The sequence below is a fragment of the Perognathus longimembris genome, chromosome 4 (genome assembly GCF_023159225.1).
Source record: "Perognathus longimembris pacificus isolate PPM17 chromosome 4, ASM2315922v1, whole genome shotgun sequence".
Lineage (NCBI taxonomy): Eukaryota > Metazoa > Chordata > Mammalia > Rodentia > Heteromyidae > Perognathus > Perognathus longimembris.
This window is the reverse complement of record NC_063164.1, coordinates 53,338,031-53,363,649: the sequence shown is the minus strand read 5'-3', so window position 1 is coordinate 53,363,649 and position 25,619 is coordinate 53,338,031. Positions and strand designations below refer to the sequence as shown.

General features: G+C 43.5%; 1 protein-coding gene and 1 long non-coding RNA gene across 3 annotated transcripts in view; one reads left to right on the top strand and one right to left on the bottom strand.

Annotated features, from left to right (window-relative positions):
- Positions 1–2,462: 2,462 nt before the first annotated feature.
- LOC125350577 lies at positions 2,463–24,100 on the bottom strand. Its single transcript, XR_007210770.1, has 3 exons — positions 24,032–24,100; positions 10,041–10,046; positions 2,463–2,563 (listed from the first exon to the last, which is right to left on the bottom strand). It is a non-coding gene; the product is annotated as an uncharacterized LOC125350577 (long non-coding RNA).
- The window catches only part of Klhl23 (kelch like family member 23), a 31,558-nt gene continuing 11,664 nt past the window's right edge, over positions 5,726–25,619 (top strand). Inside the window, exons 1-4 of one of the 2 annotated variants that reach the window (XM_048345272.1) lie at positions 5,726–5,866; positions 6,767–7,981; positions 12,779–12,931; positions 22,036–22,255. In XM_048345272.1, coding sequence (XP_048201229.1) covers positions 6,769–7,981; positions 12,779–12,931; positions 22,036–22,255 — 1,586 coding nt within the window. In that variant the 5' untranslated portion in view covers positions 5,726–5,866; positions 6,767–6,768. Of the gene's footprint in view, positions 5,867–6,766; positions 7,982–12,778; positions 12,932–22,035; positions 22,884–25,619 lie in introns of those variants that run through there. The other variant, XM_048345273.1, reaches the window with a different exon arrangement.

Sequence of the window (25,619 nt, the reverse complement as noted above, 5' to 3'; positions counted from 1 at the left end):
TGGTGGTTAATTGGAGATAAGAGTCTCATGGATTTTTACTGCCTCAGTTGGCTTCAAAAACAATGATCATCAGATCTCGGCCTCCAGAATAGCTAGAATTACAGGCCTGAGCCACCAGCACTAGGCAAACTACATAATTTTTTGAGGCCTAGAGCAATGAAAATGCAGCACCACTTGTTCAAAAATTCATTAAAGATTCAGGCAGGTGACATATGCCTATAATCTCAACATTTGGGAGGTCTTTATGAGGATGTTGCTAAAGAAGACCTGAGAACAGAACCAACCTCACAGGCTTGTCAGTTATATAGGCCCAATCTTTGAAGTATGCCACTGTCAATTTAAAACTGCTATTTGGGGTTTTTTTTTTTGTTTATTTATTTTGGTCAGTAATGGGGCTTGAATTCATGGTCTGGCCACTTCCCCTCAGCTTTTTTGCTCAAGGGTAGCCTCTACCACTTTGAGCCACAGTTCCACTTCTGGTTTTCTGGTGGAGATAAATTTCACAGACTTCTTACCCAAGCTGGCTTTAAACCTTGATCCTCAGATCTCAGCCTTCTGAGTAGCTAGGACTACAGGTGTGAGCCAACAGCACCTGGCCGCTCTGCTGTCCTTTTTTTGTTTTTTTTTTTTCTTCCAGTCAAGGGGCTTGAACTCAGTGCCTGAGCACTGTCCCTGGCTTCTTTTTTTTTTTTTTTTTTTTTTTTTTTTTGCCAGTCCTGGGCCTTGGACTCAGGGCCTGAGCACTGTCCCTGGCTTCTTTTTGCTCAAGGCTAGCACTCTGCCTCTTGAGTCACAGCACCACTTCTGGCCATTTTCTGTATATGTGGTGCTGGGGAATCGAACCCAGGGCTTCAACTATACGAGGCAAGTGCTCTTGCCACTAGGCCATATCCCCAGCCCCTGTCCCTGGCTTCTTTTTGCTCAGGCTAGCACTCTACCACTTGAGCCACAGCGCCACTTCTGGCTTTTTTTCTGTGATACTGAGGAATCAAACCCAGGGCTTTATGTATGTGAGGCAAGCACTCTACCACTAAGCCATATTCCTAAACCTCTTCTGCTCTTATTTTGAAATTCTTATCACTCTGTGTGTGTGTGTGTGTGTGTGTGTACGGTGTTGCATTTCATTTTTAGGTGGAGATTGAAATATTCTGTTAAAGACAGATGTTTACATGTCCTCTATATGAGCTTATAGGATAACATGTCCGGGCCAAAAATTAAATCTGTTCTATTTGAGTCTATCATACAGACTGGGTGTCTGCATGGTGACAGTTCATATGGAAACAAAATATTACCATGGATGTTTCCTAACAAATTCTTAGAATCTCCCACTGTTTGTACATTACTTAGCAAAAAAAATAGTTTCTCTTTTATATTTAAATGATACTTTTTTCAGTCATGTAAACAACGAGCAAAAATTATTTACAATTAAGTAAAATGCTAGTTACCACATAGAATTTTATAATCCGTACACAATGGAAACTTAGCTCATTCCTACTTTCCTACCACTCTACATCACAATGGGTTTTTTTGTGTGTGGGTTTTTTTTTTTTTTTTGCGTCAATCATGGGGGTTAGACTCGGGTCCTGGACACTACCCCTGAGCTCTTTTGCTCAAGGCTAGCACTTTACCACTTTGAGCCACAGCTCCACTTCTGGTTTTCTGGTGGTTAATTGGAGACAGAGTCTCACACTTTCCTACCTGGCCTTGCTTTGAACCATGATCCTCAAATCTTACCCTCCGAAGTAGCTAGGATTATAGTTGTGAGCCATCAGCACCCGGCAATCACAATGTTGGGTTTTTTTTTTTCATTTTTTGTTTTTGTTTTTGTTTTTTTTTGTTGTTGTTGTTTGCCAGTCCTGGGCTTAGACTCAGGGCCTGAGCACTGTCTCTGGCTTCTTTTTGCTCAAGGCTAGCACTCTGACACTTGAGCCACAGTGTATATGAGGCAAGTACTCTTGCCACTAGGCCATATTCCCAGCCCAATCACAATGTTTTTTACAACCAGTTCCAAACCACTTTTTTTTTATCCTTGGCTCAATAAAGTATATTTTCTTTTGAGACTGGGTCTCACTCCTTAGCCTAGGCTGACTTGGAACTTGAAATCATCCTGTGTTCAGCTTTGAGTGCTGGGATTACAGGCCATGTCAATATGAAATTATATTCTTTGAAAGATCAGTTGAAAAGTTGGCTATTTTTACATTTAAGTCTAGAAAAATATTTTATTCCACAATTTTTGTTGCTAAAAATACTTCATTCACCAAATACTTTTGGGGTACTTACTATATGTGTATTTAACAAAACAATGACCAGTAGAGATATAAGGGATATAGGACTATATCTTACAAAGATTAATAACCTACAAAACATTTCAAATTAGGGGCTGGGGATATGGCCTAGTGGCTAGAGTGCCTGCCTCGTATTCATGAGGCCCTGGGTTCAATTCCCCAGCACCACATATACAGAAAATGGCCAGAAGTGGCGCTGTGGCTCAACTGGCAGAGTGCTAGCCTTGAGCAAAAAGAAGCCAGGGACAGTGCTCAGGCCCTGAGTCCAAGCCCCAGGACTGGCCAAAAGAACAAAAAAACCCCAAAACATTTCAAATTTGATAGAGAAGGTAGGATGTACATATAGGTAATACATAACACTCAGTAGTCAAAAAGAAGTAATTAAGTTGGATTGGTGGTGTAATTCAGTGGTAAAGTACTTGCTGAGCATATACTATGGTCCTGGATTTTATCTATAGCATCAAAAAACAAAACCAAACCCAAAACCTTCCATAGCTCATCTGGTAATCATAGCTACTCAAGAGGCTGAGGTCTAAGAATTGTGGTCTGCAGTCAGCCTGGACAGGAAAGTCTGCCAAATTCTTTTTTTTTTTTTTTTTGCCAGTCCTGGGGCTTGAACTCAGGGCCTGAGCACTGTCCCTGGCTTCTTTTTGCTCAAGGCTAGCACTCTGCCACTTGAGCCACAGTGCCACTTCTGGCCATTTTCTGTATATGTGGTTCTGGGGAATTTGAACCCAGGGCCTCATGTATACAAGGCAAGCTCTCTTGCCACTAGGCCATATCCCCAGCCCTGTCAAATTCTTATCTCCACCAAAAATACATAACTGGAGCTGTGGCTCAAGTGGTAGATCACTAGCTGTGAGTGAAAAAGCTAAGGTACAGTGCAGAGGTCCTAAGTTCAATGTGCTCACATACACAATCATTGCCTTCATGGAATTTATATTCTGTTGGAAGAAATCACATAATGAAATGATAAACAAGCAAAATAGACTATACATGGTTTTCTACTTCTGTGGCAAAATTTGGGGTTTTTTTTGAGACAACTTTTCACTCTAGCAGTGACTGGTCTCAAACAAGCTCATGACATTCTTGCTTTAACATCCCAAGTGCAGGTTTTACAGATTTACCATGTAACATCTTGATTGGAAACAAAAGTGTCTCTCCCTCTCCCCCCTCTCTTTCTCCCTTTCCTTCTCCCTCTCTCTCTCTCTCCCTCTCCCTCTCCTTCTCTCCCCTTTTTTGGTCCTGGGGCTTAAATTCAGGGCCTGGGCTCTGTCCCTGAGCCTTTCTATGCTCAAGGCTAGCACTCTACTACTGGAGCCACACCACCACTTCTGGCCTTTTCTGTTTATGTGGTACTGAGGAATTGAACCCAGGGCTACCTTAATGCTAGGCAAGCACTCTACCACTAAGCCACCTTCCCAGCCCCGGAAACAAAAGTTTTAATTAGTTCCTGAAATAATCTGAAATAAATCTGCACAGGTAACAATATAGCACATTTTATTCAAGAATTATTGTGTATTGTTATGATTTTAGAAGCCCTGGACCTAAATTATGCAGAATCTATGTTCTATGCATTAAACTTGGTATATAACAACTATAACCACAAATAGCTACTCCTGTGCTTTAGAGTCTAATCCTCCATCAGTCACAATTGTGCACTTGCATGGCAACATTGGCATTACCATTATTATCAGGTGTAAAGGATTACTATAATTACAATTTTACAATTAACTAGACTTTATCTTAAGATGAAACCCAGGGCCTTGTGCAAGCTCTCTGTCATTGAGCCTCCACATTCAGAGTTCAAATTTGTTTTGAAAAAATATTAGGCACTAATTCCCAAAACGTGGTTGTGATAGGGAATTAAGTGTAAATATCTTCCACTTTAATGTCCTGTTCTGAGAGCTTTCACATAGATTTATCTTTACAATAACTTGGGTTGAGAAGGTATTTATATTGCCTGTGTTTTACAGACCAGAAATCTTAGGCCTGAAGAAGTTTAGTAATTTATTCAAGGCTAAAAAATAAGTGTCAGAGATGAAACAGGACTGAATCTTAACTCTTTGGCTTTCCTTCTGTAGTACTTAGCTGTTGACCAGATACTGATATGTTAAACCTTTCGTTTTTCCTCCATTTTGCGTCCAACACACAGTCCCTTAACTGTTCATAGCTTTTGATTAGAATGCATACTTTCCAGGTCTGCACTCCAGAGATTGCAAAGTTCTACATAACCAGCATCCCATCTAATTCAATTAAGATGGTCTGATATGTGGAACTAAATACAACCACCCCAAGAAGAACAAACATGCTATTTGTTCAGAACTTGATTTAGCCAAAGAGTCAGTCATCATCACTTGTCTTTGGCAGAGCTTCAAAGGCAGCCAAGGAAGCGAGAAGACTATAAAAATGGAAGTGGGACACAGAGAAAGGGGGTGGGGGGAGAGAACGTTCTGATTGGAGCTTCTTGGCAGGGGAAATAGGAAAGCTAGGGGTGGCTATTATAGGTGACAGGGTTGGATAATGAGTTTGGCTTTCTCTGGTTGTTCCTGGGGTGAAAATAGGGATAAAAAACAAAAGTTGGCAGTAGCTGACCTCTTGCTAATTGTTCTGGTGCACTTGCTACTGAGGTTATGGCTGGGTATTGCATGTTTCTTAGGCAGTTCAGATTTGTGCCATCACTCAGGGTCTGCCCACTGTCATCAGTACATTCTGGCTTTCAACCACACTTGGAGACACCCTGACTTCTTCAGGGAAGGTGCTGGGCTGTAAGCTCCAAGCGGGCTGAGGGTCTTGTTTCAGCACTGTTAACAATATCCCAAACCGCTAGTGAGTGCGCCACGGCTTTGGTGGGGACAAGAAAACGAACTTTCTGGTGTAGACACTGACATATTTTATGTGAACAAAGCAGCTCCTCCCAGCCACTTGTATTGGAGTACGGTCACCTGAAGCCTGGCGTGAGGACTTGGCCTTGACCCTGGCTGTCCTCAGTTTCCCTCAAATCTTCCTGGACGTGCCCAACAGCCCCGGGGCTCTCTCCGCACAGCGCTCTGGCGGGGCAACGAAGGTCCTTCTGACATTTTGAAGTCCTGCCTCGCTTCCCGACACTGGTTTCTGCGCTGGAGGGCGAAGGAGCCCGCACGGATGCGCGCGAGACCGACACGACGCCGGCCTGAGACGCAGAGGTGTGAGACGGCTGGGGGCGGGGAGGGGGGTGTCCGCGGGTGGGCGGCCGCGGGATGGGTTGGCCCCCGCCCCACCTGCTGCGGGGGACCCTTGGAGCTCCGCCCCCGCCGGCGGTTGGCTCGGCGGCCCGCCGCGAGGGGGTGTGTTCGCGCGCGTGGCCCGGTGCCAGGCCGCGCGGGGGGCTGCCGGGCCTAGGCGAGCGCGGGGGCGCGGCTGAGCACCCGAATAGGAGCCGCCTGGGGGCCGGCGCCGCACTCGCAGGCAGCCTCCGCCGCGCCGCGCCGCTTCCAAAGATGGTCAGAGGGTCGGGAGGCGCCCCCGGCCCCGCCCGCCGCTAGCCCGGGCCTGCACCGCTTCCACCGTCGCCGCCGCCGCCTCCGCTGCCGCCGCCGGAGGTGAGTGCGAGGCGGGCCCGCCGCCCGGGGCTTCGAGCGGGGCCGGGAGCCGGAGAGCGAGGCCGCGCCGCCTCCGGAGCCCGCCCGCCTGTTCGCGGCAGCGGCCCCGGCTCTCAGACAATGGGCCGCGCGGGCACAGGGCGGGCGGAGCGCGGGACTGGGGGTGTCCGTGGCGTCCTTCCACACCTGTGCGTGGTGCGGAGCGCGGGAACGCGGGCGCCGGGAGGGCGGGCAGCGCGGCGCACGGGAGTGGGACACCCCCCACCCCGCCGCCGCCGAGGCCCCCGGGCGGGACGGACTCCGGGCGGGAACGGGGGCTCGGGGCCCAGGGCGCGGGGCGCACGGAAGCCCAGCGCTGCGCTCGAAGCCGCTCTCGCTTCTACCCGTCCCGGAGCCCGAAGGCGCAGAGCTTCCCGTGCCCGAGATTTGTCTTCCCTTGGCTTTCCACCCTCCGTTTCGCGGCATCTCCATGTGACTGGAAAGGGGGACGGGGCTAGCGAAAGGGGTTGAAGTGGGGCCGAACCGAGGCATCCAAGATCTGGTGATCGGGATGACCCCTCGGCGCCCCCGGCCCGGCGTGGGGTCGCCTCTGGCACCGCCAGCCGAGCGCGGATTACAGAGATTGGGTCCCGGTGGTAGCTGATCCTTTCAGACGGACAGCTGAGAAATCCGGGGGCCTCATTTCCGGCTCCCAGTTACCCGGGTTTAAAAGGACCACCACTAACGTCACCGAACAAGCCGAACAGGCTTTGTCTTTGTTATTTAGGCACTGAACTTAAGAATAGTTTTGGGGTACCTGTGATGCTAGCCCAGTTCTCATGGTTGGAATATTTAGTATTGATTATTTGAGGTAATGTGCAAAATTGAAAAAAAAAGTTTGTGTTTTTATATTTATTTCAGCCATGGCTCTAAAAGGACAAGAAGATTATATTTATCTTTTCAAGGATTCATCGCATCCAGTGGATTTTTTGGGTGCATTCCGCACATTTTACGTGGATGGGTTATTCACTGATATTACCCTTCAGTGTCCTTCAGGCATAATCTTTCATTGTCACCGAGCTGTTTTAGCTGCTTGCAGCAATTACTTTAAGGCAATGTTCACAGCTGACATGAAAGAAAAATTTAAAAATAAAATAAAACTCTCTGGCATCCACCACGATATTCTGGAAGGCCTTGTAAATTATGCATACACTTCCCAAATTGAGATAACGAAAAGAAACGTTCAGAGCTTGCTTGAAGCAGCAGATCAGCTACAGTTCCTTTCAGTAAAGAAGGCTTGCGAGCTGTTTTTGGTGAGGCACCTGGACATTGATAACTGTATTGGAATGCACTCCTTTGCAGAGTTTCATATGTGTCCAGAACTTGAGAAGGAATCTCGAAGAATTCTGTGTTCCAGGTTTAAGGAGGTGTGGCAACAAGAAGAATTTCTGGAAATCAGCCTTGAAAAGTTTCTCTTTATCTTGTCCAGAAAGAATCTGAGTGTGTGGAAAGAAGAAGCTGTCATAGAGCCAGTGATTAAGTGGACTGCTCATGATGTAGAAAATCGAATTGAATGCCTATATAATTTGCTAAGCTATATCAACATAGATATAGATCCAGTGTACTTAAAAACAGCACTAGGGCTTCAGAGAAGCTGCCTACTAACTGAAAATAAGATCCGCTCTCTGATATACAGTGCCTTGAATCCTGTGCATAAAGAGATTTCCCAGAGGCCCACAGCCACAATGTATATCATTGGAGGCTATTATTGGCATCCTCTATCAGAGGTTCACATATGGGATCCTCTGACAAATGTTTGGATTCAGGGAGCAGAGATACCAGATTATACCAGGGAAAGCTATGGTGTTACCTGTTTAGGACCCAATATTTATGTGACTGGAGGCTACAGGACAGATAACATAGAAGCTCTTGACACAGTGTGGATCTATAACAGCGAAAGTGATGAATGGACAGAAGGTTTGCCTATGCTCAATGCCAGGTATTACCACTGTGCAGTCACCTTGGGTGGCTGTGTCTATGCCTTAGGTGGTTATAGAAAAGGAGCTCCTGCAGAAGAGGCAGAATTCTATGATCCACTGAAAGAAAAATGGCTTCCTATCGCAAACATGATTAAAGGTAAGAGGGGATTTTGTTCTGTGTCTTTTAAGATGTCTGGGCTTAAGCCAGCAGTCTTACTTCTCTGGAAAGGAAGGAAGCTTTTTTTTTTTTTCCTTTTTTTTTTTTGTAGTCCAAAGATTTGTACTCAGAGCCTGGCTCCTTACTAGGCAAGCATTCTACTACTTGAGCTACAGTACACCTCTAGCCCTCTCATAGGTAATTTTATTTTTATTTATTTATTTTTTTTTGCCAGTCCTGGGCCTCAGACTCAGGGCCTGAGCACTGTCCTGGGCTTCTTTTTGCTCAAGGCTAGCACTCTGCCACTTGAGCCACAGTGCCACTTCTGGCCATTTTCTATGTATGTAGTGCTGAGGAATTGAACCCAGGGCTTCATGGATACGAGGCAAGCACTCTTGCCACTAGGCCATATTCCCAGCCCCTCATAGGTAATTTTTAAAGGAATCCATGGAGAAAAAAAAAAAAAGGAATCCATGGAGCTGGGCCTAGTGAACCCAGCTACTTAGGAAGTGGAGGTAGGGCAATGGCAGCTAGAGAACAAACTGAGACCCTATTTGAAAACCTGTAAAAACAAGAATTTAGGGATGTGGCTTGTGTGGTAGAATGTTTGCCTTTTGGCCCTGAGTTCAATCCCCAGTACTGCAATAGATAAAGAAATAAAGAGAATTCATCACTTTGGGATGTCCTCCAGAAATTATAATAATGTTGCACACAGTGTTCCATGTGGGCAGAATAGTCCTTAACTTGTCTGAAAATCATATAATTAAGTACTCAAGCTACAAAAGAAATATAACTCTCTACTTACTCTATGTCCTTAATCCAGATCTTTCTCTAGATATTGCTTCTAGTTTTAGGAATTATTTAATTCAGAGATCAGAAAAGAAGAAAAAAGTGAAGAAACAAATTTGGCTAGTTTTGTCAATTTAATATCTTTAAACACACACACAATTTTTTCAGTTTGATCTAGTGCTTTTCAATTCTGATTTTTTCCCTTTTTTTTTTTTTTTTTTTTTTTTGGCCAGTCCTGGGCCTTGGGCTCAGGGCCTGAGCACTGTCCCTGGCTTCTTCCCGCTCAAGGCTAGCACTCTGCCACTTGAGCCACAGCGCCGCTTCTGGCCGTTTTCTGTATATGTGTTGCTGGGGAATCGAACCTAGGGCCTCGTGTATCTGAGGCAGGCACTCTTGCCACTAGGCTATATCCCCAGCCCTTTTTCCCCTATTTTTAAAAATTCTTTGTTGTTGTTCTTTTTAGACAGGGTCTCACTATGTATCGTAGGCTGGCTTTGAATTCCTGACCTTCCTGTTAGCTTCCTGAGTGCTGGGATTACAGATTAGAGGCATGTTTTAGTATGCTTGGTCTTTTCAGTTCTAATTTTTTTAAATTAAGTAGGTGTTACAATTCCATAAATCAGGTTATCAGTACAATGCTTCTTGGTCAATGTCACTCTTTCCTTCATTTTTCCCCTTTCATCCGTATCCTCAAGTTACACAGTTCATTTTTTACATAGTGTATTTTGAATATAATGACTACATCTGCTTACCCCATTCCTCTCTCCCTTTTTGTGCCCTCTTTGCCCACCCCCCACACCATATTTTTTCTTCCTGATGTTCCTTTTGATAAACAATATATTAGTTGTTCAGACAATTTGGATTCCTCCCCTAAGTATATCCTCCTTTAGTCTGTTCATGTGTAAATGCATTGAGCTCAATATATGTTGTCATGCATAGTTGTGTTTTAGATCTTTTTTAGTAAGAAAAAGAATTTTGGGAGCTGGGAATATGGTAGTGGTAGAGTGCTAGCTTTGAGCAAAAAGAAGCCAGGTACAGTGCTCAGGCCCTGAGTTCAAGCCCCTGGACTGGCAAAAAAACAAAAAAGGATTTTTATTTAAATATTTGTTGTTCTTAAAACACACTGGTCTTGCAAGAAGATCTCATTAAAACTATGCAAAATTTAGTCCCTATGGGATGTAACAAAGTGCATTCTCCCAAGGAACAGAGAAATAACCTCTGCTCTTATCTTATTGCTGCTGGTGTCAGCCCTGGCCCTTGAACTCAGGACCTGGCACTGTCCCTGAGCTTTTTTGCTCAAGGCTAGCACTCAACCAATTGAGCCATAGCTCCATTTACGTCTCTTATTTCTGGTGGTTAACTGGAGATGAGTCTCTCAGGTTTGTCTGCCTGGCTGGCTTTGAACAACAATCTTCAGATCTCAGCCTCCTAAGTAGCTAGGATTCCAGGTGTGAGCCACTTTGCTCAGCCAACCTCTGCTCTTTTTGATGCAGGCTTGTCCCTTGGAACAAAGGAGAGGGCCCCACAGAAACAAGCACAGGCTAGCTCCCAGTATCAGCCTGATAAACACTGTTTTTTCTGTAGTATGTGGTGATGCATTGGCCTTGCTCTCCTTGACTCCCACTGGAATAAAAAAGTTACACTGAAATCTTACTCCATTACATTTATTTATTGGTGCTTGGGAGTTGTATGAAAACAGCTGTAGGTTGTTACCAAATTTGTGTCCTTTTCTTCCAAATGTTTCTTCCCAGGCCTTTCTGTTTCTTTTTTAACACTAGTGAGGGTGTGGGAATTTGACCTGGCCTGGAAATGTGACCTGCTGTGATCCCTGAACGACAAGCAGGAAGCAAGAGGCGGATTGGTCTTGGGATCAGGCACAGTGCTTCAGAAGTTAGACGACCAGGGTCCAAATCCTAGCTTTCCACCTGCTTACTGGTTAGCCAGGTGGAATTGTTCAACCTTTCCAGGCCCTAGTTTTATCATCTGTATTGTGAGGATGACTACACCACATAGCTTAGGGTCATTGAGAGGTGAAAATGAGTTGGTGTTTGTGAAGTGTCTGGCACAGAGTAGGTGCTCAGTAAATGCCAAGACCATCATCCTAGAGGACACGCCAGCCGTGACAAGTCAGAAACCCCTTTCATGCTAAGTCAGGACTGCTCTCATGCATGCTGGCAGGTGCAGCCATGGTGAATAGGTGAGAGAAGGCAGTAGGAACCCCTTGTCATATGCGTTTTGGCTTTGCCTAAGTGTCACTGAGAACTAATTAGGGAGGGGAGTGCTGAATGTCTTGACACCTCTCCTACACAAGAAACACAAAAAGCCAAATATCTTAGCAGCTATTATAAACCTGGCTGTTCTTCTGGATCTCAATGATGAGATGTTTCAATGGTTTTTGTAGTAGTTTAGATTGGTAGATTTTTGTAGAGATGGAAGTATATCACTTCAATAAAATTTTTAAAAATTACATCTGGAAGCCTATTAAAAAAGAAAACTACTGTACTGGTATGTGTACTGTGAAAGAAAGCCATAAGGGTTTTTTGCCTTAGTGTTGATGGAATGGGGGGACCCCACCTCTTTGTCCCAAATCCTTCATCCATCAGCTGGCTCTGCAATCCAGACGTTTATTCTTTTGACTTGAATTTCTCATTCTTGCTTATACCCTGGTGGGCCTAGAAAAGAATATCACTTTGCCAGTGGTTTAGGCTTGTACTGTTCTGATGTGTAGACTCATCCCCAAATTTCAGTTTCTCATTTCTCTCAGTTTGTTTTATTTTGTCATGATGAGGTAAATTAGCAACTTCCCCTGGTGATGAGAGCTTAATTTGGGTAGAGTCAAATTCATTTCCTTTTTTGGTTTAGGGATATGATGTACAAAGAAGAAATAAACACTTGGCCTTTTGGGACCTGACAAGGCTCTCCTTTTCCTAACTGTCCTGTTTATAAACATACTTTTGCTTTGAAGTCAAAATGGACTAGGAGATTAAACAAAACAGGCACATAACAGTGCTCATGAAGGGGCTGGGGAATATGGCCTAGTGGCAAGAGAGCTTGCCTTGTATACATGAGGCCCTGGGTTCGATTCCCCAGCACCACATATACAGAAAACGGCCAGAAGTGGCGCTGTGGCTCAAGTGGCAGAGTGCTAGCCTTGAGCAAAAAGGAAGCCAGGGGCAGGGCTCAGGCCCTGAGTCCAAGGCCCAGGACTGGCAAAACAAAACAAAACAGTGCTCATGAAAGTTGGTTGAAAGACTAAACTGCACATTTTCCACTGCAATGAGCTTCATTGTCCCTCTTCCTCTCCGCTTTCCTGCTCACCTCCTTTCCTCCTCCAGACTTCTCTGCGGCTTCAGGGTCTTCCAGCTCCTTCTCAAGATGCACAATCACACTGATTTATCTTGGACTCAATCTCACCAAGGCTTGTCCCACCAGCATCTGTTGCCTCTGCAGCCTTCCTTTCCTACTCGAAGCCCCTTCTAAATCTGACGCTTGATAGCTCTCACCTGGCTGGCACCCACATCTTTCTGACTCCCTTCCCCCTCCTCCTCCTTCATTATGCCCTCCCTCCCTGTTTAAAAATCCTGACAATTTGGGGGTGATTAAACCTAGACTTCCAGCTGAGCATCAAGGACTTTTGTCTTGTAACTTGCCATGCCAGTCTTAATTTCCTGTGACTACCCCCAGTGTGTCTTTTGCCCGGGAAGCGCTTCTTCTGCCTTTCTGGGAATGCTCTCCTCATCTGCCTGCCTGGGCCTACCAGGGCCCAGGTCCAGTACCCCCACCACCTGCTGCCATTTCTCTCATTGCTCTGACCATTTACAGCACTTTGTCTCCTCCTGTGGTATCATGCTCTGGTTATTTTTCACCTTTATAAGAGACTAAGGAGTCTGCCTCTCATCCCTCACAGTGCCTGTTGTCTACCATCAGTAACAACCACAACAAGCTTGCTCCATATTCATTGGAGAGAAGAATGAATGGCCTAAAGATGTGATTTTAATTGACTTGCAGGTGTGGGAAATGCTACTGCCTGTGTCTTACACGAAGTCATCTATGTCATTGGCGGCCACTGCGGTTACAGAGGAAGCTGTACCTATGACAAGGTGCAGAGCTACAATTCTGACATCAACGAGTGGAGCCTCATCACCTCCAGTCCACACCCAGGTAATGAAACTCGGTCTGCAGTTGTGTATGTTCTGGTGCAGTTGAGAATGGGATGAAAATGTTCATTTGCTTTTCCTGGACTATAGTTTGAACTTAGGGCCTTGTGCTAGCTAAGCAGGTACACTCCCACTTGAACCACACACCTAGCCTTATTTTTCAGGCAGGGTCTCAATTGTTTTCCTCAGACCAGTCTCAGTCAGCAGTCTTCCTATTTGTAGCCTAGTGGGTAGGACCATAGTGGATATCACCATGCCCAGCTTATTGATTGAGATGGGGGGAGAGTGTGTCTTTTTTGCTTAGGCAGTCCTCAAACTGTGATTCTCCTCATCTCTAGGAACTAGGTTTATAGACATGAACCACTGCACCTTGCTATAAATGCTAATTTTATAGTAGATTACATATGAGTATATTTTGAAAGCTCAAAATATTCATATATTGATTTAACAAAAATCATGATTAATTCTGATTAGGTCATATCAGATTTTTTTCTTCATTGTTCTTATACAACATGTTTTAAGCCTGTGTGCTTAAAAGCAGTAGGTTCATTTGCTTTTCACATTCTTTTTTGTGCTTTTCCTTTTCCATAGGGAACAGTTAAAGGCATTAGTCTGTCCATCAGGCAGTCAGGAATTGTACCTGAAAACTGAGGTTCAGCAGGAGATCCTTTTCATCTTTTGGAAGCTTGGTCTTTGTAGACTTCATTTACTAGTAAGCACAATTCCGAGGCTCTGTAGAGCCCTGGGTTGATGTTACCCAGCAATCATAAAGGGGAAATGTTCCTTTGTGATTTCTTGTCTCACTTGTCTCTTTGTGAAGAACCCAGAGGGAAACATAATTTTAGCCTGGTAATGGGTTGGGCTCAGTGGTTGAGTATGTGTATTAGAATGTGTAAGGCCCAAGATGAGAAGAAAAAAGTCTATGCCTTTAAAGTTATAACATATGGTTAAGATTTTGAACCATGTTCCATAGAGACTGGAGTTGGCAATGAAAATCCACAGGTATGCACCACTTGGGAATAGTGGTTGTAGTGAGTATTCATGAGCACATGCAGATAGGTCATGTTTAGGCTTAGCACTTTGAATGAAAAACTATCTTAGATTCTCACTGAAACTCTGCGAGCAGGTATTGTCTATCACTAATTTATATATTTGGAAGAGGAGGTTTGCAAGTTAAAGTGGATAAGTAACTTGCCCAAGGCCACAAATTTGGAAAGTGCTGGGCCAGGATCTCCATTCTAGCACTCTTGAATAACCTGTGCTGTGACCACTGAGCGGTCTGCCTCTCCTTAAGTGAGTGGACTCTTCTGCTTTCAACCCAAGTGGCTACCTCCACCTCCACAATGTCTTTCTCATTTGTGGTGCTGCTGGAACATACCTGGATCTGGTAGTGCACCCCATGTACCACAGGCTTTGCATTGGAGGAAACTTTATCCACAGACTGGCCTGGCTCTAAAAACTTTATAGAATGTATAGACAGCCTACACATTCTAGTTGTCCACATGTGTCATCCTAGACTCTCTGCCACTTACTTATGTGATTTATGAAGTTACAGTGGAAAGTAATCATTATAGGCACACTGAGTAGTAAGTAGCATTTACTCAGGATATGCTAGGCACTACTATTCCAGTAATTTTTTTGGTGGGGGGGGCCTGGGGACTTGAACTGAGAAAGATAGCATTCTACCACTTGATCTATAGCTCCGCTTCTGGCTTTTTTTTTTTTTTTTGGATGGGAAGCTACTTAATCGGAAATAAGATTCTCATAGACTTTTCCTGCCTGGGCTGGCTTTGAACCATGATCCTCATATCTCAGCTTCCTGAGTAGCTAGGATTACAGGCATGAGCCACTGGTGCCTGACTCTATTCCAGTAATTTTACATGCATTCATTTGTTTGTCAGGTTCATGTTACTCCAACAAAATAGCTGCAGCAACTATATTAAAAGAAGAAAATGCTGCCTGGTGCTGGTGGCTCATGCCTGTAATCCTAGCTACTCTGGAGGCTGATTGCTGAGGATCGTGGTTCAAAGCCAGCTGAGGCAACAAAGTCCATGAGACTTATCTCCAATTAACCAGCTGAAAACCAGAAGTTAAGGGGGCTGGGAATATGGCCTAGTGGCAAGAGTGCTTGCCTTGTATACATGAAGCCCTGGGTTCGATTCCTCAGCACCACATATATAGGAAAAAAAGCCGGAAGTGGCGCTGTGGCTCAAGAGGTAGGGTGCTGGCCTTGAGCAAAAAGAAGCCAGGGACAGTGCTCCGGCCCTGAGTCCATGCCCCAGGACTGGCAACAAAAACAAAACAAATAAAAACCAGGAGTGGAGCTATGGCCCTTGTGCAAAAATGCTCCAGCACCCAGGCCCTGAGTTCAAGCCCCATCATCATCAACAAGAACAACAAAAGGCTTATTTAATTCACATTTTAGAGGCCCAAATCCAAGATTGGGTAGTCTATTGGCTTTGCCTCTCAAAATAAAGGAATGGCAATGTTAGAGAACAAGGAAGCAGAATGAAAGAGAACTGGTTAGAGTCCCACAATCTTTCTCTCCCCTCAACTGACCTCTTATAAAGCCCCACCTCTTAAAGGACCATAGCTCCTCCCAGTGCCAGTACTCTTAGGACTAAGTGTTTATATATAGTCTTTGGGGAAACACTACCCATATTCAAACCATAGCAATCTTGTGAACTATGCAAGACTGTTACTAACTCCTTTTGCAGGCCACAGCCATAAAGAAACATTAAATAGATTGCCTAAGGTCATCCAGCTACTGATTGAGGTTCAGCTTCCGGCAGTCTGGCTTAGAGCCCTGGTTCTCAACTTCACTTATCCAACCCTCATGTTATAACGTGTGTGTGGGGGGGGGGGTTAGATAATATTTTGTGGGCAGACTTAGCTTTTTTGCTAGTCAGGTGCTTTACCATTGAGTCACATCTTCACTGCTTTTTGCACTGGTTATTTTGAATTAGGTCTAGGTTGTTGTATGTGAGCACATCTAAACCACAGCTTTTTACACTTTTTACTGTAGCTGGGATAACAGGTAGATACCATCCCGTTTTCTTCCTTTGAGGTACAGGATCTTAGGATCTTTTTGCCCAGGCTTTCCTGGACTATGATCCTCCTAACCTCACCCTCCTTCATAGCTGGGATACCAGGCATGTACCACCGTACACACTATGTTTTGCTGGGCTGGCCTTGAAACTTGATTCTCTCCATCTCAGCCTCCTGAGTAGCTAGGATGACAGGCATAAGATACCACACTAGAGTGTGGTCAGATTTATCTTTCCAAAGGAAATCAAATACGTGAAAGTTCAGAGTGACAAACTAGAGAACAGTGCCTTACACTGTAAATTTAGTATGTGTTTTCCTAAGAGGATTCCTTTAAAAATAAGTCACCTATAACATGGATAAGTTGCATAGAGCTTATTAACTGGAAACAAGTGTGACTTAAGACTAGTATTAGGCTGGGCATATGGCCTAGTGGCAAGCATGCTTGCCTTGTATATATGAAGCCCTGGGTTCGATTCCTCAGCATCACATATATAGAAAATGGCCAGAAGTGGTGCTGTGGTTCAAGTGGCAGAGTGCTAGCCTTGAGCAAAGAGAAGCCAGGGACAGTGCTCAGGCCCTGAGTTCAAGGCCCAGGACTGGCAAAAAAAAAAAAAGACTAGTATTAGAAGCCATGGAAAATTAAAAATCAATGTAAAACATTACATCACAGCATAAATCAATTGGAACATACATTACACATGTAAACTTTTCATTTATATTGAACTTTTTTTTCCAGATGAAATATTTGAAAACAATCAGATATTATAGCCCCTTATATGATATGTTCTAGTTGGCTTTTGCACTGTTAAGAAATTTTTTAATTGTCTCATTAGTAATATTTAAAATTCAGAGATTTAAAATAAAAATCATAGCTTCTGGCCTTTAAAAATGTATTGGTGGGGCTGCCTAGCATGCATGAAGCCCTGGGTTCGATTCATCAGCACCACATAAAAAGAAAAAACCAGAAGTGGTGCTGTGGCTCAAGTGGTAGAGTGCTAGCCTTGAGCAAAAAAGAAGCTCAGAGACAGTGCCCAGGCCCAGTCAAGCCAAGGACTGGCAAAAAAAAAAAAAAGTGTTGATGGCAGCAGTGTGTCAGCAGAGCCCAGTAGTAGTTGTTCTTGTAGATAGGGCTTCCAGTCTCCATTGTGTTTCAGTGTCTCCAGTTCTGCTCCATCACAGATGGCTTAGGCCTGCGCTGTTTTTTCCTGGCCTGCTCCTCTCAGCTGCCTTGCTGTCTCCTTGAACTATTGAAGGCATTTGCTTCTGCATTTGTTCAGTTGTAGTCAGGCATTTTTCCCCCACATTGTTTTAATTAGCATCAATTAATTATAAACAGGTGGAGAATCATTTAACAATTTCCATATATGCATACAGTGTACCCTAATCACAAACTCCTTCACTTCACACTCCCTCATCCTCTTTCCTCCCTCCTAAAATCTCAATGAGTGTAAGTGTTCCATTTTCACACATATACATAAAGTATTTTGGTCATATCTACCCTTCTTCCCACTTCCATTTGCCCTCTCCCCTTCTGCTATTACCCACACCCCTTGTTTTACAATCCTATCCTTCTTTTTAAATTTTGTCGTGTATGTTGATTTTTTTAGAGGCTTTTCATTGTGGTTTCGTATGTAATACTTTTTGGTACTTGGGACTTTTTGGGGGGAGGGTCTGAGGTTGATGTACTGTAGTTTGAACCCAGAGTCTCACACTTGTTAGGAAAATCTACCACTCAATCATTCCCCACTGTGTTACGATATTATATTGTTTCCCTACTCTGGTGATGATAGTATTCTAGTAATTATGTAAGACACAAAAATAATTAAGGAATTCAGGACTTAATAAGAATTGCCTTATACTTAAGAGAAATACAGGACAATCCTTAGAAAATGTCTGTATAAATGTTGAAATTGTTACAGGGTTCGAGGGAGGAGATTCCACGTCCCTCCAAGAGTCCACCACTCAGAGACAGCCTCAAGCAAAAAGATGGATTTATTGGGGAAGCAAAAAGCACAGACCCGGGAGCTGAAACTGCAACCCTAAAAAAGCGGGCTGACTGGCCAGGGACACAGTGCAGACTCAGGAGCTAACACTGTGACCCTGCAGCAGTCCTCGAGCTGGGGTCTATAAAGGCAAAAGCATAGCACAGATGTAGGAAGTTGACATATGGGGTAGAGCAAGCAACAAACAAGTTAAGCAAGCATGGAACAGAAGCAGAATTTTGGGGTCAGGTTGACCCAATATTTAACTTCATTTTAACAATTGTTACCATGTTTCCTTAATCAAGATTGAGTCAGCTCTACTCCCCCCAATATTTATTAACATGTTTTCCTAATCAAGATGAAGTCAGCTCTACTCCCCCCAATATTTGCTACCATGTTTCCTTAATCAAGATGGAGTCATCTCTACTTCCTACAATAGAAATTTAGAATATAGACTGAGCACAATGGTTTATGCCTGTAATCCATCTACTTGGGAGTCAGAAATCAGAAGGATCATGGTTTGTGTCAAGCCCTGGTAAAAAGTTGAGACTGTAGTAACCAATGAGCTAAGCATGGTGGCACACTCTATAATCCCAGCTTTATGGAGATTTAGGTGTAGACTGGCCCTGGGCAAAAAGCATAAGACCTTACCTAGAAATAACTAAAAAAGGGCTGGAGATGTGCTTGGTTTGAGTGGTAAAGCACTTGCTTAACAAACAGGAGGCCCTGAATTCAAAGTCCAGATAAGAAAAGAGAAAAGAAGCCATGTACACACAGTCACATGCATGTGTATACACACACACACACACACACACACACACACACAAACACACAAACATAGGCACATCTATCTAGCTGGAAAATAAGAAATGAGTTTTCAAAAGGTAGGCAAAGACTATTTTATTTTGGGGGCCTTGAACTCTGAACCTGAGTGCTGTCCCTAAGCTCCTTTTGCTCAAGGATAGAACTCTACCACTTGAGTCACAACACTACTTCTGGCTTTTTCTATGACTAACTGGAAATAAGAGTCTCATGGATTTTCCTGCCCAGGCTGGCTTTGAACCATGATCCTCAGATCTCAGCATCCTGAGCAGATGGGATTACAGATGTGAGCCACCAGTGCCTGGCTGACTTTTTTTTTTTTAATGTCAGAAACTTGAGAACATTATGTGAAGTCAAAGCAATAATGCCTATCTTCTGAGACTTCCCAGAAACCTGTATAGCAGGCACTTTACAATAAGATACTATCTTTTTAATGAGAACATATTTTCAATCATGCATTCTTTCTAAAGAGGGGCTTGGCTATCAGCTCTTCCCCCACTGGGTAGTGTAGACACACTGGTGCACAGGAAGGTAGGAGATAAAATTCACTGGTTGATCAAACAAGCATGTCAAGTCCTCACAAGTGGCCGAAACTTGCTGTTCTCCCACGGCGTAGGAGTGCGGGGGGGGACAGAGGTGGGGGGAGGGAGAGAGTTACAGCCCCTGCAATGCTAGAAGTGGGAAGGACAAGAAACATGAAATGTTCTAGATGATAAGATGTGCTGCGGAGAAAATTAAAAAATGGTGATGTGGTAGAGATGTGATGCCTGATTGGCCACTGCCTATTAGACAGCCAGGAAAGGCCTTCTGAGGTGGCAGGAAGATAAGACCTCAGTAGTAAGAAGGTGACAGCCATGCCAAGCTTCAGGAAAAAGTCAGGAAGAGCAGTGTGTGACAGAAAGCTAAGTCTTAATTGTAAACAGTAATGATCAATCACACTGACAAACGTGCCTCTTCCTTAAGGCTGCAGTTGCAAGCATAATTATGGCTGATACTCCAAGGATGGGCTAAGAGTGATGTTAGAGGGAAGGGCTTGAAGAACAGGACTGAGGACTAGGATGAGGTGTGTAAGATGCTTGAGGCTCACAGTGACTCCTGTCTGCGCTCTCCCTCATCACAGCCTTGGGAAGAAGGTAGGGAAAATGAAGTCTTGAAGCATCCTGGCACCTTGAAAAGCAGCAGGTTTTGACAGTAAAGGAAATGCAAATAAAAACAACCCTGAGATACCACCTCACTCCAGTTAGAATAGCCTATATTCTGAACTGAGGCAACAACAAATGCTGGAAGGGATGCAGAGAAAGAGGAACCGTTCTCCACTGTTGGTGAGTGTGTAAACTAGTACAACCACTCTGAAGAACAGTATGGAGGTTCCTCAAAAAACTCAGCCTAGACATACCCTACGACCCAGCCATACCACTCCTAGGCATCTATCCTGAACAACAGGCTCCAGGATACCATAAAGACACCTGCACATCCATGTTTATTGCTGCACAATTTAAAATAGCCAAAATATGGAGACAACCCAGATGCCCCACTACAGATGAATGAATCAAAAAAGTGGGGTACCCGTACACAATGGAATACTACATAGCGATTCGAAATTATAAAATAATGGCATTCTCAGGGAAATGGTCACATCTTGAACAAATAATGTTGAGAGAGACAAGCCTAGAGCACAGAGAACAAAGGTGCATGGTCTCCCTGACATGTGGATGTTGGGGGATGGGGGAGATCATGTCTGTAAAATAACAAACTTCATTTCAAATGGTTTTTCCACATGATTTGGTCAGCAATGTTACATTATGTCTCTAAAACCAAACAATTACTAAATAAACATAAAAAGGTCTAGGATAGACTTATCAGAGGATCACAAGAGCTCAACAGTACGTACATATGATTATACAAGATGAGGCTAAGCAAAATGAACTCCAAGAGATGGAAACAGGAGGATTCCATCCTTGTCATTAGGTTTAATGTACTAGGTGAATTTCCTGTGTTGTACCCCCTGTGGTTACCATATATGATTTTGGTGCACTGGATATTGTATATATGCGTATCTGAACTAGAGAAGGGAAAGAAAAATGAGGGAGGGTGTAACCAATATGACAAGAAACGTACTCACAGGCTGGGAATATGGCCTAGTGGCAAGAATGCTTGCCTCGTACACATGAAGCCCTGGGTTCGATTCCTCAGCACCACATATATAGAAAACGGCCAGAAGTGGCACTGTGGCAGAGTGCTAGCCTTGAGCAAAAAGAAGCCAAGGACAGTGCTCAGACCCTGAGTTCAAGCCCCAGGACTGGCCAAAAAAAAAAAAAAAAAAAGAAATGTACTCATTACCTTATTAAGTAACTGTACCCCCCCTTTGTCAATAAAAATTAATTAAAAGAAAAAAAGAAAAGCAGCAGGTTTGAGTGGAGGGGATATCGATAAGTGGCAAACACTAAGACAGTCTGGGAGATGGGACCCAGATCTCCACAGCAGCCCTCATCTCTCAGGTGCCTTTCATTGTGCTTTCAGACTGAAGATGGAGTGCTACAGGAACCTGAGCATGTGCTTCTCTTGCTTTTTATGACCCAAACTAGATCAGCAGAGTGATAGAAGCTAAGCAAGCTACCCTGTGGTGGCTGACACTGGGGATTGCCTGCCCCTGGTTACAGGGACAGCTGCTGAGACTCAGAGGAACGTACACCAATTATCTTTTACTGATGGGGATCAAATAAAAGCTACCATTCTGGGCTGGGAAATGCGGCTTAGTGGTAGAATGCTTGCCTAGCACGCATGAAGCCCTAGGCTTGATTCCTCAGTAGCACATACACAGAACAAGTCAGAAGTGGGCGCTGTGGTTCAAGTGGTAGAGTGCTAGCCTTGAGCAAAAAAGAAGCCAGAGACAGTGCTCAGGCCCTGAGTTCAAGCCCTAGGACTGGCAAAAAAAAAAAAAAAAAGCTACCATTCTGTATTGGCAGTTCCCAGAAGGGTAGTTGTCTGAGAGATGTGTGTTTCTTTTGTCTTACAGAGCTAGCTTAAAAATTACCAGGGATAATGGTAATTACGCCCCCTATAGGCTCATGGCTGAGTAGCAGGAACAGGTCCGGAGTCAGATGATTGGGCGGGATTTTAACCTTCAGTGTGCAATAACCCATGGCTGAATCAAAACAGCACCACATTGTATTTGTGAGTGTTAGGCATTGTGGCAGCAACTCTTCTGCTTGTTATCTTAGTGAATATTTGCTCTCTTCTTTGTTCTTTTTAAAAGAATATGGATTGTGCTCAGTTCCATTTGAAAATAAGCTCTACCTAGTTGGTGGACAGACCACGATCACAGAGTGCTATGATCCTGAACAAAATGCCTGGAGAGAGACAGCTCCCATGATGGAGAGGAGGATGGAGTGTGGCGCCGTCATCATGAATGGCTGCATCTATGTCACCGGAGGCTACTCCTACTCAAAGGGGACATATCTTCAGAGCATCGAGAAGTATGATCCAGATCTTAATAAGTGGGAAATAGTGGGCAGTCTTCCAAGTGCCATGCGGTCTCATGGATGTGTTTGTGTGTACAATGTCTGATTGAGCCACAGGATTGACCAGGTGATCACTCTGGGGATGGGGGGATCCTAATGAAAGAATACAGGGCTCAGAATCCCTTACTTGTTTTTGTGGTCTGGCACTGTGATTGGAGATTGGTAAATTTCAGTTCCTAACCCTACCAGTGATGAATGGTCAAAACCTTATGTATAAATAGAGTTGAAGCAGTAGAGTTAAGCTCCTAAAATTTCTGTTTTTCTAAGGCAGTATGGAATAGTTAACACTTGGTAAAAACCTTCATAATGAATCTTTTATGCCTGGTAGTATCAACACTGGGAACAAGTCAAAATCATTCTGTGTAATGAAATGCCCTTTAAGAGCCTGTGATATAATAGATAGCTCTGTTTAGCAGAATATTTGAAATTTAAAGAGGGACTCTTTCCTACCTCTACAAAAATCAGTGCTTAAAAAATATTTCTTCCAGCTGAATACTAGTGGCTTATGCCTGTAATCCTAGCTACACAGGAAGCTAAGATCAGAGGATCAGAGTTCAAAGACAGCCAGGGCAGAAAATTCCCCATGAGACTCTTATCTCCAATTAATCACTCAGAAAAAACAACAACAACAAAAAAATAAAACCACAGTAGTGGAGCTATGTTTTAAAATGGTGTGGTAGAACAGAATGCTAGCCTTGAGCAGAAGATCTCAGGGAAGCTGGGCACTGGTCCCCATGCCTGTAATTCTAGCTACTCAGGAGGCTGAGATCTGAGGATTGTGTTTCAAAGCCATCTGGGGCAGGAAAGTCTGTGAGACTCTTTTCTCCAATTAACCACCAGAAACCGGAAGTGGCTCTGTGGCTCAAAGTGATAGAACGCTGGCCTTGAGTAAATAGCTCCGGAGACAGCATTTAGGCCTCAGGGCCTCAAGCCCCACAACCATCACTAACAACAAAAAGAGCTCAGGGACAGTGCCCAGGCCCTGAGTTCAAGCCCCATGACCAAAAAAAATTTTTTTTCCCCTTAGAATTATCTAGATGTGGACTTAAAGTATAAATATAGTTCCTTTGTAAATTTATATAATTTATTGTTAATACTCTATTTACTACCAATGATATGCAAAATACTGTGGAAAAGATTTTTACTGTTGAGAGTTTACAGACTAAATTTTAAAAGAATAGGTATAAAAGTTATAGAGAAAATAGTCAAGTATTTGGTGATGCTAAGGGCTATTTTAAATTTTCAACTTTGATACCAGTTGCTAGTTTAGATATCTAAGCATGTTGAAAAACTTCTCTTTTTAAAAGTATAGTTAGGGGCTGGGAATATGGCCTAGGGCCAAGAGTGCTTGCCTTGTATACATGAAGCCCAGGATTCAATTCCTCAGCACCATATATAGAGAAAATGGCCAGAAGTGGCGCTGTGGCTCAAGTGATAGAGTGCTAGCCTTGAGCAAAAAAAAAAAAAAAAAATTCAGGGACACTGTTCAGGCCCTGAGTCCAAGGCCCAGGACTGGCCAAAAAAAGGTGTAGTTAGGGGCTGGGAATATGGCTTAGTGTTAGAGTGCTTGCCTAGCATGCACATAGTTCTGGGTTTAATTCCTCAGTACCACATAAACAGAAAAAGCCAGAAGTGGTGCTGTGGATCAAGAGGCAGAGTGGTAGCCTTGAGCAAAAAGAAGCCAGGGACAGTGCTCAGATCCCTGAGCCCAAGCCCTAGGACTTGCAAAACAAACAAACAAACAAAAAACAAGTATAGTTATACATCTGCATGTAAAGTTGAAATTTAGAGCCAACAGGCACGTAGAGCAATCATGATGAGAACACATTGATAAGAAGAAATGTATGTTCATTTCCCAGCTCTGTCAATAGCTAGATTTTTGTCACTTGGTCATTGAAGCTACCAGTGGCTCGTGTTACCTGACTGTGCACAGGGCCCTGACCCAGGCACTGTAGACCTCAGATGGTTCTGGATCCTGGTAGCCAGAATCTGATTGGCCTCTGAGCTGGGAACGCCTTTATCCATCTTTCTCTGTGTGCCTTCAGGGTCACTGCTCACGTGTGCTGTGACGTGAGGGAAGTTGGGAAGCGCTGCTTCAGTTGGCTCATCTGAACTTTTCATTCTCTCTATGAGACCAGCTGTTCCACACTTTTTTTTTTAATACTTATTTTTCACTTTAAATACTGAAGTTTAAAACTACTTCGGATTTTTAAAACTTTTAGACACTGTTTAATACACTTATTTCAGATGGCATTTTAAATAAATACAACTTTTTGTGGATGCAACATGTTACTATATAGCAAGGCCATAAAACAACTGTACCCTTTGGCCCATAAATTCTACATATATATTTTAAAGTAAAAGAAGAAAAAGTCAATGCATGGGAATGTTTATGTCTGAATCATTAATAATAGCAAAAGAATGGAGAAGAAAATATACATATCAAAGAAAGTGGTTTGATGACAATAATGATGTATATTGTCATGAAAATAATAATAATTTGCAAGCTGGGCACTACTGGCTCACGCCTGTAATCCTAGCTACTCAAGAGGCTGACTTGAGGATCATGATTCGAAGCCAGTCTGGGCAGCAAAGTCCCTGAAATTCATTTCGACAATTAGCCACCAAAAAGCTGGAATAGAGATATGGCTTAAGTAGTAAAACACCAGCCTTGAACAAAAAGTCAAGTAAAAACGTGAAGTCTTGAGTCCAAGACCCCATGACTGGCACAATAATAATATTTTTGAAGACTATGTAGAAACATGGGTGTGTCTGTATGCTAAAGAAGCACAACATGAAATCATGTGTCCACTATGACTGCAGCAGCTATGCATGTGGAAGGTAAATTTGCGAAATACATTTGTTGTGTTAATGTAAGGGATATGGAATAGTTTTTAATTTATTTAAATCTTTTCTTTAATAGTACTTTGTATTTCCAATAAAAATAAATCACACATGGTGAAGATTGCGTTTGGGTAAATTAGCTTGAAGGACAAGACTTACTTTAATGTAAAATTAAATTACAGATATTTATTGTTCAAAGGACATTAGCAATTAATGCTGAACTAATAATATGCTGCCTGTACTGTTGCCATATTTGAGCACTTGGACCACATATTAGTCTCAGTAGTCTCAAGGCACAGCTGCTTCATAGGTAGGTATCGTGTACTTTTTGAAGGACAATGGTATCAATTATTTGTTTTTACAAGAAAGCCTTGTGGAAGTGCTTGAAAGACCTTGAAAATAGTCTGTGATCTGAGTTATTTCTTTTTTACTATTGATTTGTACACAGAAGAAAGGATAACTTGTCAGTTATCCT